The sequence below is a fragment of the Epinephelus moara genome, chromosome 24 (assembly GCF_006386435.1).
Source record: "Epinephelus moara isolate mb chromosome 24, YSFRI_EMoa_1.0, whole genome shotgun sequence".
Lineage (NCBI taxonomy): Eukaryota > Metazoa > Chordata > Actinopteri > Perciformes > Serranidae > Epinephelus > Epinephelus moara.
The window spans coordinates 24,783,545-24,802,398 of record NC_065529.1 but is presented as its reverse complement, the minus strand read 5'-3'; the positions used below and the strand labels follow the sequence as shown (position 1 = coordinate 24,802,398).

Below are 18,854 nucleotides of genomic sequence, written 5' to 3'. Positions count from 1 at the left end.
CTCTCTAGACTCAAACTCGGTTATACATGTTTATACTTTATGACAGGGGATTGTTGTCCTCAGTTATGGTGTTTGGTTAGCTGCCCTCAGCCTTTGGGAGGATAGGGAGGAACATCAGCATTCATTTGGAGAAATCCAAAGCTCATTTTCCTTTCAGCTCTGGTTTGTTCTCCACAACCCCCTGAGAAACATATCTGTCTCTTTACCTGCTGAATGCAACACTGTGTTCACAAGCTTGTGTCCGCCTGCTGTTTGGTGCTGAGCAGATGTTGTACAGTTGCTTTATCAGAGCTTTTCTGCTGAAACGGTTTCCTGCTGTGACTGAAAACAAGGTTGATAAGAGGAAAACCAAGACAATGAGCTAAAATAGATTTGAATATTCTATAGAGCTGATGAAACTGCAGACTTTGGTGGTGACTATTTTTGTTAGTCTCTACAAGCAGCACCTTTCACATTACACACACAGGCTGTAAAAATAATGGGCTTAGCCACCGTGACCTCAGCTCTCATTTTGAAGCCTTGGATTTGGCACATTGGCCATTGCCATCTTGGTTTTGTGGAGCCAGAAGTGACCATATTAGTGCTAGAGACTGGTGTTGTGGAGGAGCGAGGGGTGGATCTGATTGAGAAGCCAAGGACACTATCGGCAAACAGTCTGTCACTCAAAGCGGTCCACCCCTTATTATACCTAACTCCAAGCGGGAGAGTAAAAAAAGATAAGTCCCCCGTACAGTTGTCATTAAGGGGGAAATTAGCTATAGAGACCAAAACCGTGTTTTGTACCAGGCTGTAAACATGTTTATTTCTGCTGTAAAGTCAGGCATTTTAACTATGGATCAACCTGAAGTGGCCGTTTAAAGAAGTGCAGTTTTTGGTGCTTTCATTTTGGCATAATTTTTCAGCCCCATAGGTTGCACACAGTCATTTGATCCACTGTCAGTCTAGACAATATTGACTACTAGTGCTACTTTAAACACCAACAAATGAATGAATTGACTGAATTGAAACTTTGGCTGTTCTATATTTATTTGTAATTTCTCATAGAGTTAATAAAAGCAGGAGAGATGTGAAGACGTCATTGGCAATGTCAGAGAGTGGCATTAAAACTGGAGGATAAAACAGACCCTTCATGATACATGTTTGCTACACACTGTACAGTATTTACAAGTGATTTTTGAATAGTTATTTACAAAAATACATAAAACTAGAGACCTTTATTCAATGGGATCACACCAGCTGGGACACCGATACACGACTTAAAATGAGTGTGGGCCTGGAGCGTGAAGTGGGAGGACCATTCTCTCCAGGACCACATTTTGTCATGATGAAACAAACAAAGCCTCAGGGTAAAGACAATACCAGTTCTGCTGTCATGGCGGGTAACAATATTACATAACAATACAAATGAGCTATGACAAAGCTACGTGATTCTATATTTACATCTTGCATATAGGAGAAGGATACACAGGTATAGGCTACTATATGAATGATGAGGTAGATACCATAGAGTGTAGCACCTGTCAAACTGAATCAGTAAACAGGGGTTGTTGTAATTATTAAAAAAGCCCATTTAGTCTTTTTGATACTTTACATTTACACATAACCATGAAAAAATAAACTTTTTTTCCTATCCTAACTCAAAAAAATACGTAATATTTGTCTAAACTTTTAGACATTACAGGCTAAAAGGTTCAAACTCCTCTTGAAGAGTCTCTGCGGTGCTCGTTTGAGGTCCTCCATCATCCAGGTTTAGGAAGAAAATATATCCTCTCTTACCTATTTCCCTTTAGGTTATAGGTTCTGTATTTGTTCAATATGCCTGAGATATTTGGTTTGAACACTTTAAACCCTGTGGTGAACACAGAAAGCATATTGTTCTCGTACTGCATCACAGCCCTGTTTTGGGCAACTCTTATTTTTTGGCCTTCTTGCTGTCTTTTTCTTTATTTTTCTCCTTTTTTTCTTTCTCCTTTTTTTCTTTCTCAGCCTTTTCTTTCTCAGCCTTCTTCTTCTCATCCTTGATCTCCTTGTACCTCCACTTGGGCGGTTCCAGGAAGCCCTTGTCCCTCCTCTTCTTCTTCTTCTTTTCTTTCTTTGGCGTTGCCTCTGAAGGCCTGCTGATGTCAATCTTGGGGATGCAGCCAGATGGGAATATGCTGTTCCTTCTTGCCATACTGCGGGGAATAAATGCAGTGGCAACTTTGGTGGAGGCCAGTGAGAGGATGCTGCCTCGCCGCTCCGTCTCGGCACAGCACGTTGCAGAGATGGACTCTGCTGAGTGGATTGTGGGTATGATGCGTGATACTGAGCCGTTGCTGTGGCACACTGAGCTCTCTTCTAATTCCTTATCAGTGTGTTTCTTCACCAGCTCTGGCACAGCCATGCGCCTCTTCCCCACCTCAGGAGGGCTGGTAGGGCAGAGGGGACGGCATCCAGTTGAAATTAGTGGACTGTGGACGCTGGTGGTAATGCGCACCATATGGTCCAAGACCCCATTGTCCTGGGGGTCACGAGGAAATCTGAATCCAAATGTGTTTTTGAGCCGCTGGGAGATTTTTTCAGTAGCACTTTTCTCACCTGTGGCCTTAGCTACCCTCTCCTTGAGCTCAGGCCACTCAGGGACATAACTCTCACAGAACTGCTCAGCTTTTGGCCGCACATTGAGGCGGCGGAGACGATGCAGGGTCTCATAGCGACCTGTTTTCAGTGCCCAGTCCCGAGCACATTTTCCTTTGGTGGAGTCTACTGCATGGATGTCGGCACCTGGACATAAAGGTGGCAGAGCAAAGGAATTAAGAGAGAAAGGTTCATTTAAAAATTGAAAATTCATTCATCTTCTCTTTTTAGTGTAAATCAGATCTGCAGAGAGCTAATGGGCATTTTCCTTGGCTGACATTTCGACTTGTCAAAGCAAGAAAAGCACAGGTGTCATTAATCACATTAACAATAGTTCTGTTCCAGGTTCCAGGTAAATGTCCCAGTATGCCGTACCAGTGAGCCAGCATGTACAGACCCAGGGCCCTCAAACTGAAACCCTTTAATTGTGTGCAGCTGTTATGAATGATTCTGTACACCTGTGTGTTTTCAGCTATAACATGCAGTGGCATCCCCAACAGGGGTATTTTCGGGCCCTCTGGTGGCAGAAAATAATTGGAGGTCGATATTACTGTCTTTAAGAGGCTGTGGTGTACTAATATTTTTAAGCTAGCATCAAAGTAGTGGCATCTTGTAAAACTAGACCACCTAATGCATCCATTGGTATCGACTATGTCAGCATAGCTTGTCCAGAAGGGGGCTAAATAATGCTCCAATGTTATACTGAATTTGGGCAATACCAGGACCCTGAGACTGAAGCTGCTAAATTAAACTCAACCATCATTACTTTTATGATTTACACCTGTGCAATTAGGGCTTACAATAAACCACTTTTATAACATTGCCAACATAATATATGTCATACCACCTTAAATGTACTGATATTGCAACTTCCAATAAAATATAGCGTCTAAATTTCATAAAATCAAACTGGAAAGAGCAAGAACAATCTGTGACATCTAATCAGAAGTTAGACCCCAGTCCAAACCAGAGGTCCAGCTGGACTGGGCTGTCATACTGTGAACACGTGTTGCTGTAATAATAACAGTAGTAATAACACTGTAATATCAGCAACAAACATAGAAAAAGTTAGCAATCCAGATATTGTTATTAAGGTAAATGTTGCAGTTTATTATGATACAGATCATATCATCTAGCCCTGGCTGCATTGCAGAGCTTCAATACTTAATCAGTTTGTCGATTGAAAGCAACTACTCTAATAATCGATTAATTGTCTTTTTTTTTTTTTTTTTTTTTTAGCAAAAATGCCAACCATTCACTGGTTTCATCTTATCAAATATGGCATACTGATGTTTTTCTTTCCCATATGTGACAGTAAATTAAATATCTTAAGATTTTTCATTGTTACTTGACAATACAAGCAAATTGAAGGCATTACCGCAGGCTCTGAGAAATTGTAAACAGCATTTTCCTTGTATTTTTTATCATTTCACAGACTAAAAGAGTATGAATTAACAAAAAATAAAAAATAAACAGCAGATTCATAAATGAAGAAAACAGTCATTATTTGCCGCCCTCCTGCAATGTCAAACAATAAATTATGACTAGAGATTTTAGGAAACGTGTACAGTCCACAAATAGCTCTGCAAGTGGCTAATCTACAACCAGCCTGCAAGAGTAGTAAGTCAGAGGTTATTGGCTGGTGTGCTAAGATGTGCTAATGTCCTCAGAGTGATCCCTTAAACCGGTCTGGCGTCACAGGCACACTCACTCGTGGACAGAGTTAGCTGGCTTCAAATAAGAACGGATAAACCGTGGGCTCAGCTATTCTCTCCACCAGCCAGTGCTGTAACTGTTCATTTAGAGCTGTAAGAGTCCCAGTTAATGAGCTAATGTCAGGGTTTGAAAAAAGCCAGACAACATCATAGTCGAGCAGCTCCTGTATGAGTGCAATGTTGTGAAAAGTCAGTGTTTTTTTTACTGGTGGAGAAAGAGACCAAGAAGAATAGGGTTTGTAGAAGTCAGGTTTTTGAATGTCTGGAGTCCTGGTGAGAAAACTGTACTATAAGTCATCTGAATATTATTTTATATGTACCTGTACGTATATAGACTTGTGTGCATTTTGTTACATGGGTCTGTAATTTAGAAATCTTTGACTATGCAATAGTATTGCACAATTAATCCAAATATTGTCAAAATTACAATATGGCCAAGTATAATTGCAGGAGCTGCAGTTTTATTTATTTATTTTTTTATAAAGATATACATTTGTCACGATATGCTCCATTTATCATCTAAATTTATCATATAAATGAAGCATTGTGGTGCCACAGAGATGCCCCGATCCACAAATCATATTCCAGATGTCAGGGAACATGCTTGTTTGGTACAAACCCCAGCAAAATCAAATCATCATCCTTTTTTTTTCACTTAAAATGAAGGGCAAAAATTGCCATTCCCGCTAAAATCGGAACTGATAATCACAATATCTGTCAAAGTAATCACAAAATGATTTTGATTTATTTTTTTGATCATTATGTTTGCATATTGTGCCGTCCCTATATGGAATATAGAATGACATGCTTAGGTCTAATTTTTTTTAATCAAATAAAATGCAATATATTGATATGATGCAAGTTCTATATAATGTCCCAGAGAGTTTGCATCAGTATGTGCAATGAATTAATCAAAATGAGTGACAAACAAAAATTGTTTCCCAAGACACGTAAAAATAAATGGGAAATCAAGCAAACACACTGGAAGGGCACTCAGAACAAGCAGACCTCCATTAAGACCATATGCCTTATTTTGCAGTCTTAACAAAAGTAAAAAAGAATTCGTGAATCCGCCCTGTTGTTTAGATCTGCTCCAGAATTGAATGGGTTCATTTTTGGGCCCATGCTACACCCTTCACCCAAGTTTCATTAAAATCAGGACAGAAGTTTTTTTTTGCAATTCTGCAGACACACAAACAAACTGAACCAAAAACACAACCTCCTTGGTGGAGGTAACAGTTAAAATCATCTGTAAATTTAGTGCTACAAAGTTAGCTGTGTCCCCACTCTTACGTACCAGCCATAACAAGGGCAGCCACGACGTCATTGCGGCCGGTCATAGCAGCTTTGATGAGCGCTGTGAATCCTCGACAATCCCTTATTTCAGTTTCTATCCCAGGATAGTAATTTAGGAGATACATGACTGTGTTGATATGACCTGTAGAGAAAAACACAGAGTACAGAGATCAGATCAGCACTCTATGTCAATGCAACTGTCTAATTACATCATTATTGTGTTTACTTTGCTGGTTTATCCTCTGAACTTTGCTTTTTTATGTTTGTAGGTATGACTTGCCTGCTTGGGAAGCAATCATCAGAGCAGTGTTGCCTTCGTTGTCCTGGTGATTTATGTCTATAAAGGGACAGTGGTGAAGCCCCTGCACAATTTCCACGAATCCTTTGCAGCAGGCCACCATCAAGCCGTTCTGTTGGTGAGGACCAGTGACAGTGGGAGTGTTTTAGACATTATGAGCTATGATTTAAAGGTTCTGAATCATCACCATTATGAATGAGACTCTCACCCAGCCGTTGATGTCCAGCTCTCCAACCTCCTCTTTTGTGACCCCTCTGTCCAGAACTTTCCGCAGAGCAACGGGGTCATTACGGACACATGCTCGATACAGTGTTGCTGCTGCACACCCGTCTGTTATCTCTGGTGTGTAATCTGGAAGCACGGAGTCATCGGAGAGGATGCTGTCTGAATCAGACCCGCTCCCCGCCAGAGACACGTCGTCCTCATCGGGGCCTGAGCCCAGGTGGGGGTCCTTTGCTGCGGTGGCCATCTTCCAACAGCAGAGCAGGTGAGACGGTGCTGTATTCTTTGGCTACATCTACAAGAAAATGAAAAATAGAAACTAGTTGGCAGAAACCACTGGATGTTGTCTATAGCAACAAAGGTGCAATCAAGTGCACTCTAGAGATGAAAACTAATTATCCTCCCTGAAAAGCTCCTGTAATTACACATACGTTAAAAAGTTGTTGGATAATCACAACACGCAGTATATAAAAGGCTTCAGATCTGCCACAGTGAAAGATCGAAAGTTTGCTTACTGTCAAATTGACAAGGTAAAAACATGATTCTGTCAGTCAGGGATTATGAGTGTGTTATCTGTGTGTCATGGAGTGGGTGTGGTTGCATGAGCTCAGTGTGCCTTTACTGTTGAGTAACTGGATCAGCATCTGAAAGCCGTGCTGAACATACAGGAGGGCTAAAAGAGGAACAACCCACCTCAGAATAACCTCAGTCACATGTGGCCCCAGTCAACCCAAGGTTTGGCTCTATTGCTGCTTTCTGAAGCCAACATATCTGAAACTGATGACTACTACAATTTAATTAGTATGTAATTACATGAAAATGTTTACACTTATACTCAAGTGTTACTGACACTGTGAAATTAAAGCAACACAATAGTGATTTGGGTTTTCCAGATATTTTCATAAGGCACACATCATTGTTTTAGTATCGTACGAAAAAAATAAAAATCACTTCTTACTGTGAAAAGTGTCTTAGAATTTTGAATTCAGACATGTCCAATGTTACATGCCACAAACAAGTTCATGAAACCAAAGTAAAGAAGTGAAAATTCAGATGCAGAAGTTCAGTATCCCTCATCATGCACTACCACTTTGATCAAGCCAACTTATACATGAACATAAAGAATGAAACACTCACCACAAAGGGTAATCAATCAGCTGCAAATGTAAATGTATCCACGTGTGTCGGCCTGTGTATGTCACACCTCTGTGACTTCTTGCTGGACGACTTCTGACTTCCTCAAACACTGCGTTTCCAGAGCAGCGGAGAGGTCACAGTTTCCTCCCGGGGCCAGTAAATAGCGGCACGTTGTCCATTTCCATCCCACATATCGTCGTGATGACATAAAACTGAGAGGAGGAGTCTTTGCGGAGTCTTGACTGCGACGCTGTATGTTCAGATTCTGTGCTTAGCTCATCCCACTTACAACAGCTTTATGGAGGGGATTACGTACTGCTCTGGCCATTTTCATCTTTAACCACAACCCCAGTGTTGTCCATACTACCTGGGACTAAACAAGTTCTATAATTGGCTAAATTAAAGAGAGTTTCTCCAGAATCAGACATGGTTTATTGCCAAGTAGGATGGACACATACAGGGAATTTAACGTAAAGTAAGAACATTTACAACAGAAGATGAAAAAATATATAAGAATACATAGAATTAATGTTGTTAAGTGTCTGTTTGGGAAGTCTAAAGATGTGCAGGAATGTGCAAATCATTGTTATTATACATCATGTCCAATTTTTCCACTCATAATGTCTTTATTTTGCTTTTTTCTTTCTTTCTTTTGTGAAAATAAGTAGATTCCCCATGTTTTTAACTCTGATAAAATATCACAGAGACATTTGAACCACAATAAAATGGCACAAATCAAAATTAGAAACTTAAAAAACAAATTAGAAGAGAAACAGAGCAACATGTAAGAAAACTTGGAGTGTAAATAACAGCTACACGTCAACTTATGCAAATTTAGTGTCTTATTAAAACACAGAAACTGCCTGCAGGATTTGTGATCCGTCCACAAATAAGCAATTAATCCAATTGTAGATGTATAAAATGTTAACTGTAAGCTGCTTAAGAGGGAGGAATCTAATTCATTGTAAATACTGACTTGCAGACGATCAAATCCCATCAGTGGTGACTGACCTGCTCTGAACAGATGGGACAGATTCCAGACTCAACAGGTTAAAACAGCAACATGTGAAAGACTAGCTTTTGTTGAGGCTGAGTGATGATATTGCTCAGATGAACCACAGGATGGGGATCTCTCACACAGTCCACACACTCTAATCTCAGTCTTGAAACTGATGATACATGTGTCTACAAACTGCGTTAACATGATTTAAATGTATCTGCATTCTATTAAACGAGGTCTCTAAGGATTTAAATATTTTTCTTGCTCCACTGCAGGACTTACAGTGCAGTCATGGTTGAGTGTAGAATAAAAGTGAATGAAACAGGACTGACAAAACTAAAACTAGGGAATCATATAGGCAGCATTATCTGGTCTTGAATGACAATAAAAGAGCAGTTAAAGTTTTTCTAAAGCTATTCTGAGTTAGTTAAAACTCCTGCTTTGGGAAAAGTCACAGACTGAAATTAGCCTGTGGGAACTGTGGGACGTGGCTGGACTTGTCCGCACAGATTGACCCCTCTCTTGTCCAGAGGAGCCCGGGGACAGCTCCCACTGCAATTGACCAGCTGTACTCATCTGCCCGGAGGAGAAAAAGACCTGGTGCGAAGCTTTAACTGTCTACTTTTGTCCTTCTGCTGGACGTCAGGCAGGACAACAGACTTCTTTTTCTGAAGCCTTTAAACCTTTGTGTCCTTTGATTGAGTAAAACTCAAAGGATCAGCTATAGATGCGTGGATAAGTTGAGAAGAATGAGACTGAATTTAAAGACATTAAGTTGAAGAAAAAGGACGCTACGTTAAGACAAACAGAGGAGCCAGGGATGCAAAATGAAGACTCTGGCAAAAGTGCAGGGGAGGACTGAACAACTTCTGAGATACAGGATTAATGAAGTGAGTGTTTGTTGTTCAAATGAGGAGATGGAAATAACAAACTTTGATGCTAAAAACTTGTATAACTCAACTTGGGGCTACTCTTAGTAACTTAGTTACATTTTACATAATGCTGACATTGTGTAAATGTAATGGAGTTACCATTAATGACACAAAACAGGAAGACCACACCTGAAAGTAAGAATATTCTGTATGCATGCTTGAACTTCTGTAAATGTGCTAATTTGTGTCAGATTATCTGAACCTCGCTTCAGTCAAATCGTTGCTTTTATCCAGTTTACTTAATTACACATTTTTTAAAAATACAGTACTAACACAATTCTTCTAGTTTATACAATTATTAATTTTTGTCTAGTCATTGTATATTGCTGCTTTGTTTGATTTAATGATCTATAGACGCATTGCTGCTTGTTTTTCAACAGTGTCAGCAATCCTTGAGTACTTTGAAAGGCACATAAGTTAAAGGCATTATATTATTACTATTAGTCTTATAAACAGGGATGATGGTAAGTTGATCTTAGTTTAATTATCATTGGCCATGTGTTAAGAAAGCATAGCATGCTGACAGTTTGCTGCTGTTTATGTAGCAGTACTTTCTAATTTTGAAAACGCACAAACAACGAGGTGCATATCAGTGTGAGTCCATCAAAACATCTTACTTAGACTCATTTTCTGTGGACTTAACTAGAAAAAAAATCAAGCCCTGGTTTGTTTTTTAGTGTTTTATAGATTAGGAGCAACTTTTAAGATCAAATCAACCTGATTTATTCTTCAGCATCAGACTTCTTTGGCCGAGGATTTGATGTTGTGCTGTACGCTCCAGGTCAGTTTAGTCCTCTCAGGGAAATTCCTAAGATAAGATAAGAAACCACTTAAGCTGAGGCAGAGATGGAGGGGTGGACAGAGGTGAAATAAAGTGGAAAAATGGTATAATTAGCTCAGTCACTTTCCGTCCTACTAGGTCCGCCCAGGGGCGTAAATACAGACAGCGCAGGCAGTGCGGTTGCACTGGGCCCGTGGGGTGAAGGGGCCTTGCAAATGATTCAGATTACCACCTTGGAACTACACCTGTGTTTATAAAAAAAAATAAATCACATTAACTTAAAAATGGTGCCATTTGAGAGCTATATGCCCTAAAAATGCAATCCCATCTCCATCATGATTGTCTTTTCTTTTCTTTTTTTTTTCCTTTTTGGGGTAAATAGTCAGTAGCAATCTGTAACAAAATTAAAGGCTTATTCTACATACACTATAAAAACTTGGAAAAAACTATATATATATATGTATATGTATGTATATATTTTCGTCTTTTCTTTGATATTTTTGTCATATACAGGCATGCAATAATGAATGTGGGGTAACATGTATGTTGCTGTGCGATCCAATATAGTGTGCCAGAAAAAGATTACATATGTCCCAATACATAGTATGTCAGATGCGATGCAGTATATCAAAAATACCAGGATCTTCTACTTCATCAGATCGGATTTTGCAGTATGCAAGCCAGCATGCTTTTCTGCCTATTCTGACCCACAATCCTCTGTGCAGTGGACGATACGTCACATCGACTGAGCCGCAAACAATTAACCACTGATTGACAGCTGTCAGAAGTCCAAATGATGGATGACAGCACATTCACGTAACTGATGAGCAGTCAAATAGTAATAATAGGAATATTATTTTTTTAAGTGAACAAAATAATCTTAAATATCACCAACAACAACAGGACTTAACTATGAAAAATAACAATGTCAGAACTTTAAAGTTAATCAACATACATTGCAAAGTAACAACAGCAGAGTTCTCTGGGTTGATCTCTGTCTCTGGCGAACTTGGTAAGTGGCGTTTGTTTTATTCCCAAGGTAGCAGTTATAAAAGCAACAAGGTCAAAGTTCAGGATGTAATGTTATGAGAAAGAAGTAAGTCCCGATTGTGTGCATACTGCATGCAACAGTACATACTTTTTAAGGGCAGCTGCAGCACCTACTAAAAGTAAAAAGAAAAAGTATGCCATTCAGAACGCACCCTTGATGTTGCCTAATGTCAATTCTGTATTTGATCATGTGACATGACGATACAATACAGTAGCTACTTTAGGCACAAGCTGCGCACATCTGCAACTCCAGTGAGCAGTCGTGCCCTTTAAACAGAAAAGTGGCAATAAGGAAAAGACAAGAGAGATGAATAGGAGGAAAAAGTAGCAATGCTCCCTAAAACAGATTCCTCTGGCACAGTTGCCAGTGGTGTGTGTGTGTGTGTGTGTGTGTGTGTGTGTGTGTGTGTGTGTGCCTTATAGCATGCTCTAGGGCCCGCTATAACTATCTCACGCCACTGACTCCAGCCTGCCCCTACAATAAATCTGCCACACACATACATTCAGATTTAATTACAGCTACAAATAAATGCTTCTGATAAAGAGGACAATGTGTTTTTATTTAACTTGTTTAACTGTTTAATCTTTCTTTTGTGTAAGGGTTCAGACAGCAGCCAGGAGAGACTGTTGCCAGATGAAAACAATCAGGACATCCAGACGCAGTTCAGGTGGGCCAGGAGGTTCAGTGTGGCTGCACGATGCAAAGGTGGGTTCATCTGCTGTACTTGTCTTTAGCGACTGTAGAGAAACACTGGTGTTCACTGCTTTCTGCACCTCTAATGTCATCCATAGTGGGGAGCTATCTGATGGAAAGGAAGAGCAGTGTTCAGGGTTTTAACTGAAAACGTTTCACTCTGCACTCAAAACATCACAAATGAATTTTAGATTTTAAAGACTAAAAGCATCCCCAATACAAAAAGCACATTATGTTATCCTGATGATTAAATATTGGCTAATAAGACACATGCACACCCACATACACATGCATGCACACACAATAATCCCACATTGTGATGAGATCAGTGCTTTTCAGCTCTCATGGATCATAATGTCAGCAGAGTTTTTAAAAGCTTAACTCCATGGCCAAGAGAGCAAGAGCAAGAGCATTTTGATATTTTTATAGCTGTAATCTGTCCTCAGTGGATTGAGATTCCAGGGTTGTGTTAGTCGACCTGCGACGGGAGTGTGTGCTTATCTGTCCGTGTGTGTTCGGGGAGCTGTCTAATATACGTGTGTCACATAGAAACAGCAGCTGTGGAAGAGACAGATTTTCCTCCTGCTGCTTTTTTCCCCTCTTCTTCTTCACTGATTCTGTCCATGTTTGGGTTCGTACGAGTTTATGCATAAATCTCCTTGAATCACACTACCGGCTGCTACGAGCCTGGACAGCTGCGCTCAGAAGATCATCTAGTCATGAATGCTTAATCTTGGCTTTGAGATTAAATCGGTCTGCCTCCATCCTGCCAGCTCAGTTTGCTGTGTGTCGGATGTTTCCACATGTTGGTTTATCCACAAATGCTTCAGTACCTGTGGTGACAAAGGAGAGCAGGCAGCTGCCTTATTGATCAGAGAGGGAGGGTCTTCACCAGTTTAAAAAACATACGATAGATCATGTTTGCTGATCTGATTTGATTAATTATTCATCTGTGAGTGCACATACATCTGAGTATCTGCGGCTGCTTTTACTGTGTTCAAGTTAAAGTGTGATACAGTCAGTTACATACAGAGAAACCTTCAGCTTCACACGGGGAGTGTCGTGGTGTTTGTGCACACGCTTCTAAATTTGTCTGTCTATAAAACCCGCAAAGACGCAGAGGTCAAGTCAGTTTCCAAGGAAGGTTTTTGAATTTTCTCTGAAACTACAGTATGTCCACTGATGACCCCTCGGTACAGTTTGCATATGTTAATTCCTGGTGGCCATCTCAACTAAAGACGGATTATCCAGTGTCACAAGCAAACAGGAAGATTAAAGGAGCTGTATACAATATTCAGAGCATATCTATGAATCAGAGGTTATCTGCACACACTTCTAAACATAAAGGTGGCTGAGACAGCAGGTAGTACCTAATGATGCTAACCCCCTTTACTCGCACCGCAGCCATCTTTAAACTTGGTCTGTATTGTGGTTACATGACTGTTGTGTTGATAAAATCTATCCACAGACAGACATAAACACTTGAAAATTCTCAAAACAGCTTCTGTGGTAGTTCCCGCTACCAAAAAAGTGTCTCCAGGACCACATTTTGTCATGATGACACACACACAGACTCACAAAGTGAAAGCCACACCAGCCATCATGACATTGCTGCCGCTGGTTAAAACTTGATTATCATCTAATGAACCCTTAGATTTACTTTGTGGCCCCCTGGAGGAGTCTTGACCATAGACTGTATAAAATAATGAATGTAGCCATCGTGACATCACCCATTGGTTTATGGACTTTTGAAGCCTCAAGTTTGGCATTAAGGCTGTCTTGTTTTTTTTTGGAGCCTGAAGTAACTACATTCGAATGAGAGGTTGGAGCTGTAGGAGCAAGGCGTGAATTTGTAGTGACACCTTACGGACAGCTTGTTACCACAGACTGTATCCTGTCACTCAAGTGGCCCCGCCCTTAATTATGTGTAACTTTAAGCTTTAATAAAATGTAAACAGGTGAATTATATAAAAATTCACCCCTGTACAGGTGTCATAAATGTTAAAATTAGCTTTAAAGACCAAATAAATTTTTTTGCACCATGTAGTAAGCATGTTTAATTGTGCTGTAAAGTTGGGCATTTTAACATGAGGGTCAATAGGGAGTGACTCGCTTTTAGGGCCAGCCTCAAGTGGCCATTAGAGGAACTGCAGTTTTTGGCACTTGTGCGCTGGCTTCATTTTTTTCAGTCCCAGTTAGCAGCTTTGTCCAGCCCCCCAGGTTTGGAACCACTGACTTAAAATATATACATTTGGGTGCTTGTTCTGTGTTTGCACATGTGCAGCTGTGCGGTAGTGGGTCTTTGCTTGTGACAGTATGTACAGTGTGTAAATCTGTCATTATATTCTATTAATTTAGCTTGCTGTATGGTTTAAGAGGAAGTTTACTGGTTGAAATTTTGCTTTAATGGAAAAGTCCCTTTTTGTCATTGCATTCATTGCATTCACAGAGCGACCACTGAGAAGAGAAGCTGATGAGGGAGGTGTGAAGAGAGATAGGAGAGGGAGCAGAAGGGGAGGGGAGAGGCGTGCGAGGAGGTGGGACTGGGAAACAGATGCTGGCACAGCAGTGCAGCATGTTAGCCACCACCCCCTCCCTCCTCACAGCCCCTCCTATTCCCTGCCTCTCTGTCGCTCCCTCACTTACTTTTGGTCCCTCTCATAATCTTTGTCCACTATCTGGCCACACAGAGAGGCTCGAGAGCAGAGGAGAGCGCTGTCTCTATGGGTTTCCCCACTGTTCTTTAAATCATGGGACAGAGGCAGCATTTTTTCATCCCAGGGGTTTCTACTCAGATTTGGACTATGACTTTGGAGCTCTCTGTGCAGTTTTACTCCGCTATCCTCAGGGTATTACTACAGGAATAGTGTGTGTCTGTGTGTTTGTGTGTGCATGTGCTTATATGTGTGTGTCCATCCAGCATGATGCCTGCTTCTGATAGTCTTGGGTCTAGCAGCAGGAGTGGATCATCATGAGAGGGGGTCACCACCAGCGAGGGTGTGGGTGTCAGCACCTGTTCAGAAAACTGCTCAGCAAATGTGGCTGCTGCTTTGGTCGAGTTAGAGGTACGTAAATGCTGCAGTTGTTCTCCAGCGGTGGAGTAAAGTTTACACTGATGATGACAGTGTGTAGGATTTAGGATGACATATAACAGAGATGAAATATAATGTTCATAACAGTGTTTTCATTAGTGTATGATCACATGTAACTTATAATCATCGTGTTTTAGTTATTAATAATAATACATTTTATTTATAGTGCTTTTCATAGTACTCAAAGACACTTTACATTGGTAAGAAACGATCATAGAATAAGCTTATAGCCATAGAATGAGCTGTTATATCTATAGTGGGTCTTCTTCCACAGAGTCTGCCATGTTAGTAGCCCAGAAAGGACAAACCAAACACTATCCGTTTAAAGGGCCATTTGCATTTTTGCGTTGGCCAACATAGTTCTCCTTCACACTTGGCACACAGGAGAAGTTTCAGTTGGTTGCAATGTGCAACCTCACTGCTAGATGTCACTAAATCCTACACACTAGACCTTAAAGGTATCTTGCATTTATAGATCCAGAAAAAAAATCATAAAAAACACTCAGGGCCAAATTCACAAAGAATGAACTGCGGCCGCTGATAGCACCTTGTATTGCACTTCATTTGCACCCACAGTTTGCTCCGTCTTAACGTCCTATTCACAAAGGATATTGTGCTAATGATATACCAGCGTAAACACGCCCACAAAGTTTGGCAGCTGAGTGCAGTTTGCCCCTGATTTGCCCCTGATTGAAATAAGCCGCATGGCATGGTAAGTGTTTGGCAAAGTACTGAATACTGTGTACCCTCATGTAGTGATGTCTGCTGGTGAGTCAGTCTAACAGTGTCGGATGGGTTGAGGCTGTGGATTTGACCAAGTTTGACCACTTTATCACTATTCCCTCTCACTTGTAGCTGTTTTTTCGTTATCTTTTGAATTTAATATGAATTATGGAACCGTTTTTGTTCACGTTTGTTTCCCCCGTTTCGTAAAATAAATTATTGAAAGTTGCTTTTGAAGTGCGTGACAGAAGTGCGTTTTGAGAACGACCGCAGACTGTCACCTGTTCAACGCATCAATATCTTCGGATGCCATTAAAGTAATAATGATTATAATAATAATGTCAAAATATTATTTACAGACTGATTTAACAGACGATCACTGCTGCCACGATCACTGGAAAGTCTGGGCGAGAGGCTTCCACAGAGGAGCGCCCAGTTTGCACCAGCTTTCTAAAGACGTTATTTACTTCACTCAAACTGCGTGTGGCTATTAGCGCTGGTGTTAGTGAATTAGACGTTGTTTATCAATGAGGCTCATTTGCATAGAAAGGTAAAAGAAAGGTAATATATGCATATTACCTCATTTAAATACGTGCAAATAACACCGGAGCACCGAGACGCAATCTGCTTGGCAGCGCAGTTAGTGGAGCATTTCACCCTCTGCGCGTGCTTTGTGAATTAGACCGTATCTGTTTGCTCCATTTTTACCGGTTTAGCGGCCGTAAAAGCCACGCAATCCTTTTGTGAATTCGGCCCGCAGTAACAGCTTAAAAAAACATATTTCTGCTTACAGTCCAACTTTTGACAACCATTGCTAATAGATGCCCTGCCCCCACCAAACACACACACACCATGTAGGCTTAGAAGTGAATTTGCGAATCCTACAATAGCGAAGAAATGGCCATACTCTGCCTTATTCTGCCTCTGATTGGCTTTCCCTGACATTCCTATCCTAACCCTAACGAATCCCCCTCCTCTTGCATAAATTTAATCAGTCCAACCAACAAAGGTGACAAGTACTAGCCAGTCATAGGGAGCATCGCATCTGTCATTCTCTTGCTATCCAAGGATTCACGAAACCCCTTTGTTTGGCCTGCCTGGCTAATATTCTTTTGTCTTACTGTGAATCCTCTATCTTCCACAAAGTGATTGCTGGGGGTCCAGGCTAATATTAGCATTCTCATGTTTGCTTTGTGTTGGCTTTTGTTTGTTTATTGGGTCTAAAATGCTGCTGTTACAGTATTGTTTGCACTGTTACAATGACACAACAACCAAAAAATGTCTACTTTTGTGAATGTAGGGAGAATGAGCTGAAACAATGAAACTCAGCATATTAACTCTGCTAATGAGCCACTGTTAGCAGCAACCTCAGCCACATTTTATGGTACCAACCAAGCAACAGGCTGTAATGTTGCTAGCTGCAGTTAGTCAGGGGTTCATTTGTCCCTGTTGGGTTTGGTTTCTCTTTATGAGTGAATGTTGTATTGTAGCCTATGTTGTATTCTGTTGTGTTTGTCTTGTTGACAAGTGGCTTCACTGTTGTGGGCTACAGCCCTCGACCCTGGCGTCGGGGCCAAGTGAGGATTTCCTTTGGACTGGAGGTACAAATAGGGTTGGCAAACTATGCAGTGCATGTTGATTGTTGTTCCTATCGTTACAGAAAAAGTGACAGGGCTGAGGAGTGGATACTCCTTTAAATAGGAACTCTGCTTCCATGAAATACCATGAGAGTCTTTTAGAAAGTCTGCTCCAAGATGACACAGTGGCATCATTGTTTGTGGATTTGAAGGCCATGTATTTAACAGAAAACAAGGCAGAGATAGTTTCATTCATGTTTTTTTTCCAAGATTCCCCCGCAGTAAGCCAGCAGTCTGTGTTTAGAGGGATGTGATAGGCTACAGATACAGAGAGAGCAATGATTCATGTTTCAACAAAAGTCAGTGATAGAGTCACATCTGGATCTCTGCACTGTTTCTGAATGTGGTGCTGATCACTGAATCTTTGAAACACATGAATCAATGAGTCACTGCCCCAATGAAATGGAAAGATTTATGAGACTCAGAATGGAATATCTTCATTATGATCTCTCTCTGCATCACTGACAGTAATCAGATATTATGAGATGAAAGCTTCTCTGATTTTTTTCTGCTGATAATATTGAATGTTTGTGTTGATTTCTGCTGAGGTAATAATGTGCTAACAGAAGCTAAAGCAGAGCTGAAGACTGGTGGTGTCTGTGAACTTTCAAGTAACAGTAGCTAGCTGTGTAACCATGATCTTGTCTGCTAAAATGCCTTTACTAGTACAGGAGTAGGCCAAATCGCTAATTAATAGTCAAGAAAAAATGTTTTTCTTTTTTATTACCAACTGATTGGGAGTTGAAGGAAAAGCATAAAGCCTATTTCCTGTTACACGCCATTATAATAACACTATTTAATCAACAATATTGCTATATTTGTCACGAGTCTGTTAATGTTTTACAACATTTAGTCAGTTTTAGGGCTCCATATGTGGCAGAGTTTCTGGATTTGTAGGCTAAAGAGTGCTCCAGTAGGCTGCAGCACAAGTTAGCTTCGCCCTGGTACCTTCGTCAAATAGCCTGAGGGATTTTTCCCTTGGATGCTGGATTATTGCCGAAAATAAGATCTGTGGCAAACAAATGACACTTCCATGTTTTGTTCAGCAAGATAATCTTCATAAATTGACACAACTTTTATGATTTTTGAAGCCCAAATGCATTTGCCAGAAGTAAAAAGCCAGAAAACAAATACATCCACACACCGAGCATCTCCCATTTAGAGGGATTTTAATGCAGAGTGATGTTTCGAGCCTACAGCTCTTCCTCAGACTTCCTCTGCCTTTCTTCTTTCTTCGGTCCACCACTCACTTTATTGGACGTTGGGGTGTGTGTGTCTTATGTACTGTTTTAGAAGTAAAACGCTAATGTTAGGCTATAAACAAACTACACCATGGTTGGATGTCTTAACGTCAACCCCACAATGAGGCTGTAAAGCTGTGTTCAGCACGATGATGTTCTGTAGTCACATTTAGCCGCCTTTTTTTTTAGACACATAGAAGCTTCAAAGTTCACAAGTGAGATATTTACTGATGTATTTTATGTCGTAGAACAAAACGTAAAAGTCTCTTAAGCTTGTGTTAACCACAGATCTGATTTCAGTCATCTAACCAAACGACCCATTGACTTTGAGACGAGGGAACCAGGGTGCTAAAATGCTAATTCTCATCTGGGTTTCAGGACTCATTCCTGGAGCACTCTATGCTGTGATAATATGAGATG

General features: G+C 40.6%; 2 protein-coding genes across 4 annotated transcripts in view; one reads left to right on the top strand and one right to left on the bottom strand.

Annotated features, from left to right (window-relative positions):
- Window positions 1–1,028: 1,028 nt before the first annotated feature.
- Window positions 1,029–7,534, bottom strand: ankrd33ab (ankyrin repeat domain 33Ab). 2 transcript variants are annotated; one of them, XM_050038252.1, is made up of 5 exons: window positions 7,285–7,534; window positions 6,134–6,442; window positions 5,908–6,037; window positions 5,629–5,769; window positions 1,029–2,763 (listed from the first exon to the last, which is right to left on the bottom strand). In XM_050038252.1, the coding sequence occupies exons 2-5, from the start codon at window positions 6,392–6,394 to the stop codon at window positions 1,913–1,915; spliced, it is 1,383 nt and encodes a 460-aa protein (XP_049894209.1). In that variant the 5' UTR covers window positions 6,395–6,442; window positions 7,285–7,534; the 3' UTR covers window positions 1,029–1,912. The 2 variants fall into 2 exon arrangements, with proteins under 2 accessions (XP_049894209.1, XP_049894210.1); XM_050038253.1 differs by lacking the exon at window positions 7,285–7,534 and adding an exon at window positions 6,663–6,943.
- Window positions 7,535–8,863: 1,329 nt separating this feature from the next.
- Window positions 8,864–18,854, top strand: part of arhgef25b (Rho guanine nucleotide exchange factor (GEF) 25b) — a 39,123-nt gene continuing 29,132 nt past the window's right edge. The window contains exons 1-3 of one of the 2 annotated variants that reach the window (XM_050038858.1): window positions 9,160–9,174; window positions 11,648–11,753; window positions 14,662–14,806. In XM_050038858.1, coding sequence (XP_049894815.1) covers window positions 14,713–14,806 — 94 coding nt within the window. In that variant the 5' untranslated portion in view covers window positions 9,160–9,174; window positions 11,648–11,753; window positions 14,662–14,712. Of the gene's footprint in view, window positions 9,175–11,647; window positions 11,754–14,661; window positions 14,807–18,854 lie in introns of both variants that reach the window. The other variant, XM_050038857.1, reaches the window with a different exon arrangement.